The 6,368-nt window shown below is 31.5% G+C and overlaps 1 protein-coding gene across 1 annotated transcript; it reads right to left on the bottom strand.

Annotated features, from left to right (window-relative positions):
• Positions 1 to 1,053: 1,053 nt before the first annotated feature.
• Positions 1,054 to 5,135, bottom strand: LOC111087727. The gene is made up of 3 exons (XM_022395357.1): positions 5,119 to 5,135; positions 4,047 to 4,103; positions 1,054 to 2,393 (listed from the first exon to the last, which is right to left on the bottom strand). Exons 1-3 carry the CDS (start codon positions 5,125 to 5,127, stop codon positions 1,290 to 1,292), a joined length of 1,170 nt encoding a protein of 389 aa, XP_022251065.1. The 5' UTR covers positions 5,128 to 5,135; the 3' UTR covers positions 1,054 to 1,289.
• Positions 5,136 to 6,368: the final 1,233 nt, after the last annotated feature.

Here is a 6,368-nt window from a genome sequence, read left to right as displayed (position 1 = left end):
ATCTGTTGAGAGCACTACCATCAAGCACTAAATACATTTGGCTAGATTGTTGATATGTGTCTACATTAGATAAAAGCTGTTGTATTCATCTTACACTACAGCAAGAGAACATGTTGTACCAAAGTTGTGTTTAATTATAGAAATAAAATATGCATATGTGGGTAATATTTGTCAGTAAGGTAGACGTTGTAGTCTTGATCACTTCAAGGGAAGGCACTGTGTACCTGATGTTTTCATGGATGTTGATGACAAATATTAATGACAAAAATTACACCATGAAATTCCTCTTTATGATTCAATGTCTCCCTTTTAGCATTTGGATATTGCAGCTATGTAAACTATTGATGTCTTAACGGCTGACTGATTCAGTCCCAACCATACCATTTTGGAGGTATGGTCTCCAGGATAACAATGTTTTTCTACAGTCGTCACTGATTTTGAACAATCAGGGAAGTACTTGTGGTATCTTCCTTGCTGTCAAGATACTTAAGTAGAGTGCTCTCACTATTTTGCACCTCATCAATCTTATACTTTGTTTTTCCAGTTACTAATTGTAAAACTCTCCACCAGTACTTATCCATTGGCCTGTATGTCACCTCTTTGCCACCATCAACAATTTTTCTTCTTTGTTGAGCACTTCCAAAGCTTTACACTTTTGTGTTTTAAAATCTATTTCTTCATCTAACAGCTGAATTGGTTTCATCTATTTCCACAGATGGTGAATAAATTAACTTTATTTACATGAATTGATTTTTATTTATCACATTTCAATTGTTTGAAATCTCAAATGATAAAAATTATATATATGCATGTAAAATCATGCTAGGTTTGTTTATATTTTAATGCATAAAATTTTATTAATTACACACATTTATATATTTAAATGTTAATTACATGAGAGACATAACAAAATTGTGGACTGAAAGTGATATTTATTCTCTGTATTCTATACAGTACTCTTTTTTGTTTTTTATTTAACTGCAATTTTTTCATTAAACATAAGCTACATAAAAGCAAATTTTTATAGTAGTTTTTGAATTACAAGCTGGTGAATTAAACAAATTATATTGACTACGTATGTGTACATATTTGTTATATAATAAGGTATAAATGATATCAAAGTTGTGTTTCATTGTTTCCATTTCTTTTGACATCCATGCTTTTACTCATTCTGGTTCATTACAAATTTTTAAAAGAACAGTTATTTTAAAGCACCATTTTTTAAAGACTTTACAAATAAAAAAAACCATTATGAATTAGCAGCAACCAAGTTTATTTTTATCCGATATTCACTCTTGTCCACCTGACTTGAAGTTTGTAGATTGTGAATGTTTTTTTGCAACAGTGGATATATTTTGCTCATTGTGCAAGTCTGGTTCTGAAGAAGAAGTTGTTTTCTGTGTTGAAAAATGGGTGCCACCTGCATCTTCTGTTTCTGTACATACCTTTGTTGAACTTATAGTTTGTGGTAGTGATTTGGATATATTCAAGGAAGACAATTGTTCAGTTGATTTAATCTGATGCATTTTGTTAACACAAAACAAATTTGTATCCTGAATGATATGCTTTGAAAGATTACTTTTTGAGTCATATTCTGTGTGAAGTAACTCAGAGTCATCATATGACTCCTGTAAAGTTTTTTGGTTTATTTCCGATGGTTTTTTAAGGCATAACACCGATGAATGATCAGGGCTTTCTTCATTATCATCTTTGTAAGTTGGATAAATAATTAAAGTTTTTATCACTTCATCAGTCACAGAACTAGTTACTTTTGAAGTTTCCAAATTATTTTCATACAGCTTTTTCCTTGCATCTGTTACTGCCATGTCTACTAGTTCATCAGTTACAAAACCAGTCACTGTCAAAGCCTCAAGGGCATCTTGACACAATTCTTTCATTGCATTTGTTGATGCCGTATTTATAACTTCATCGGTTACATATCTAGTTATGGGAGAAGTTTCCAAGCTATTTTCATACAACTCCTTCCTTACATCCATTATGGCTGTGTCTACTAGTTCATCAGTCACAAAACCAATCACAGGCAAGGTTTTAAGAAAATCTTGCTCTGCATCAGTTATTGCTGTATCTATCATATCACCAACAGTTTGAGTGAGCAAATCAGAATCAAATGACGATTTCAATGTCTTTGTTTGCTCATAGACAGACTTAAGTTCTTCAAAATTATCTTCCTCAGAATCGTATTTTGATAGATCCTCTGATTCTTCAAAAAATGAAATCTGTTCTGAAGAGCTTCTTTCAACAGTAGATCCTAAGAATTCATCATAATATCCTGGTATAGGCTCCCCTGGATGTTCATAAGTATCAAAAAGGGATTCTTCAGCAAGAGTAGTATCCAAATATGTTGGTTCTATTATTGATAGATCCTCTATTTCCTAGAAAATAGTAAGTACAAATATGACTGTTTACTGGAAATGGCATTTACTGTGAATAATTATTTTAAAATATTTTCTTTTTTTTAATACTTGTTTAATACAAACATCGTCAAGTAAAACTGTTATCTTTTTTATTTTATGAAACATTCCTCAAATAAATTAATATTTCATCAAATTGTGCACCACTGATCAAGTAAATATTACACTGTAGTTATCATAACATTTTGTAAGTTGTCTACAATAAAATTTCAACACTAAAATGCCTATTCTGCCTAAAGTTTCGAAGAATCAATATAATAGATATTTAACTACATTTAATATCAAATTTATTTAGCAGAAAAGGCAAAACTTAGTGTAGAAAAGTTCTTATACAATCTATGCAAGAAGAAAAGATTGCAAGCATCCAAGAGGCTATTAAAATCAAAGTTACAAAATACTACCAAAGTGTCCTGACTCTACCACTATTTTAACCTTTAAAAGGATGGGTTCCTATAAGGAATATTTTTGGCCCTAATATCCAGTGAGTAATAAAGTGCTGAGAAAGAAAACCATAAGTGTTGCTTTTGGTAGTCCTGGCATCACTCTCTTCTTCCAGCAAGTCAATATGAAGATTTATGCAAATTGTTGTTGATATGGGAATCAGATCAATATTCCCAAAAATATCAGTAGTTTTAAAAGCACACAGACTCGGCTTTAACATTGACCACATTCACATATCACCATAGTATTTGTCCAGTATATATTATGGGACAAAAGACATCATATATAAAAAAATGAGCGTGGTATTTACACATGCCCATAGCTTAAGGACAACATACAAGTCATAATGAGTCATTCACCACTAATACTAAAACAAAAACACTGACTGATTCACTCTATTCACTAGAAACAGCTTAACTCTTATGCCTCATTGTATTTATAATCTTCTTGAATTTACTAGAAAATCCGAAATCAAAATTGTTAGAACTTTCTAAACCTACAATATTAAATTTTTCGATAGTATCATGAGCCCTTTGGCTAACATATAAATTACAACATTAAAAACATATAGCTTATAACACTATGTATAATGTATTAAATATAATTAATAATCATTTCAATTAAAGTTTTAATAAATATATTACCATAAAAATATTAAATAAAGTTTGTTACTGGTTATACTTGAAATACGGTATCTTCTATAACATATTCTGCCTCTTGCAATACTATCTGTAGTGACTAAACACAATATTCCAATTTACACAAATATACCTTAAAATTTAGTAACATTGGGGGAAAAAATATAATGTCTGTGGGCGAAAAGTTACTCATATTGTAAACACTTAAATTATAATAATTTATCCTTATACTTTCATGTGAACGAAAAATTTAAGACTGCTTTAGCTTAAATTAAATGCATAGGAAAAAGATATAAAATACATTTCTATTTGAGTTGAAAAAATATTGTCCATCTTAAAGACAGGCGTACTGAGTCAAATCGCTTTACTAATAAAATTTACTATTTGCTTTTATTTTTGGTAACGCTATATTGTTTAAATAAGCTCAAAGTAAAACATAAAAGTATCTTTAAATAAATAAGAGGGTGGTTCTTACATATGATATAGATTTTTGAATAGAGTTTAATGAGATAAAAATTGTTCCAAGTATACTCACAATTACAGCTTGCTGTATAAGATAATCAACTGTTTCGCTAGCTATCAACCGCATCTCCTACCCAAATGTAAAATGGGAAAAAATATTCATGATAAAAGTTAAGGATTACAAATCATTTCACATAACATTGAAGTAAAATATGAAATAGATGATATAACTGGGTGAGATAGTAATGTTGTTAAAATGTTTATCTTGAGAAAAACCTTTTGGGAAATTAAATTAATAAATTCAGATAATTAAGTTACAATACTGTTACGCCTCTGTGTTCGTTTATTAATTTCCCGGTATAAATTCTTCCCGAGGAACTTCAGAGATACAAGTCCTTTCTCAAATAAAACTAGTTTATTCTTTCTCAATTCAACTTTGCAATACACTTAATTTCCACAGTCACTTTAAACACACGCTATAATTCACAATGATTCACGCACTTACTTACGGTCACTACCGCGCTGGACTCAATTGCCCGTCCTTATCTCTGTCTGTCTGCAATTCAATTTCGATTAATTTGTCTCACGTTATCCGGCGCACTTGTATACATGAATAGAGGGCGCCTAGCACATACTGGATTATTCGTGATGTTCCCCGATTCTTCTAGAATATCATGACGTGTTACCAGCGTCACGTGACTACCGTTGTCGTAACAATACTTTATTTATGGCATGTCATTACATTTTTAATTCAACTTATCATTCATTTCTTATTAATTTCGCATGAAACCTCTCAGCGGCGCTTGGGTGAAACAATGTATATATATTGTAATATGTAGCACGGCCATCTAATACAGAATCACCGAACATGTAACATTATACCAATGAAATATTAGTGCTTAGTTAGTGTAGGCTTTTTCACTACAATTTCACTATGCATATATGTTTTAAGGTATCAGTAAGAAACACTACAATTTTTATACAAACAGATACGAATGATCGTTTAGTTTCAAACATATTTATTTCAGTCAAAAAATTTTACTAAAATTGAGGTAGCACTGCCTTCTCCCAAAAAAACCGCCTTTTTTTAACAATTTATAACCATTCATAAACAATAAGTAAACTAGAAATATTTTCATACATACCTCATACATTTGTCTTAAGCTTTTCTCAGAACTTTCTGTTTCTAACCTATGTTTTATCATCATAAAATAATAAAAACATGGTAAAACTATTAATACTTATCAAAATATAATAATCATTGCTTTTCTTTAAGGAATTAATTTATTTAATGTTTGTTCAAAAATTATTTGGTATTTTCACATGAACAATTTTGTAGGTTAGGTGATAAATAATATTCTGCTTTAAATATTTCTCTTGGTTCATTAAATTATTAAAATGTGTTCAAGTAAAACTACCTTTATTTACTGACTGCCACATATATGACAAATACTCCAAATACTTTCGCGAAAAAAGACTGACCATGTGATATGCCGGGTATGTCAAATGATCAGTAAATACATCTATAAATGTAGTTATATCATCATTAGTATGTAAGATAATACGAAAGAGCAGGGATTTAAAAGGGGGCAATTCAGAGTCTATTAAGAGCGACAGTCGACTAGGAAAGTATAAGTCGTCAAGGAATTAATGTCGCGTTTTGGAACATTAACCACCTCCAAAAAACGTGCATTACGTATAATATTTAAACGAACCACCTAAATGTCACGTTAGTGTAGCCTATATAATGTGTAAAGTTTAATATACGTAACAATACGTAACATCTAAGGAATATTGGAAAAACTCCATTAAGAAGGTGTTTGGGTGCCTCACGAACTCTCCGATGATCATCGTGTGAACGTTGCTTCGTCTCTTCTGGTGCGTAATGCGCTTGTACCATTTTTGAACAGAATTGTCACTGGTTATGAAAAATGGATTGTCTATGTGAATATCAAACGCCAAAAACAATGGCTAAGTCCTAGACAAAAACCACTTCCGACCTCAAAACCTGGACTCCATCCGCAGAAAGTGATGCTTTACATTTGGTGGGACATCAAAGGAGTAATTCATTTCGTACTCCTCAATCCACAGCGAACTGTCAATGCAGAAATCTATAAAAAAAACTATTGGAACGTTTAAATCAAGCCCTTCATGAGAAACGCCCTTCACTCCTCAATCAGAAAGGTGTTCTTCTTCTCCACGACAATGCACGTTCACATGTGGCACGTTTGAAGCAACACAAGATTATGGATTTGAGTTGGGAAGTTCTCTCCCACCCACCATATTCTCCAGATATGGTACCATCAGATTATCATCTTTTTCGTTCGCTGCAACAGCACCTTAATGGGAAAACGTATGCAAATGTGGAAGTTGTTAAAGAGGACATCGACATATA

The sequence above is a fragment of the Limulus polyphemus genome, unplaced genomic scaffold, assembly GCF_000517525.1.
Source record: "Limulus polyphemus unplaced genomic scaffold, Limulus_polyphemus-2.1.2 Scaffold2532, whole genome shotgun sequence".
Taxonomy (NCBI): Eukaryota; Metazoa; Arthropoda; class Merostomata; order Xiphosura; family Limulidae; genus Limulus; species Limulus polyphemus.
Note: the sequence above shows the minus strand (reverse complement) of the source record. Positions and strands in the feature narration are given on the sequence as shown.

Bases quoted from the DNA above. Each gene is read 5' to 3' on its own strand.
- LOC111087727 (XM_022395357.1), bottom strand. The intron at 2,394-4,046 runs GTGAGTATACTT...ACTATTTTCTAG, and splicing joins TTATACAGCAAGCTGTAATT to GAAATAGAGGATCTATCAAT.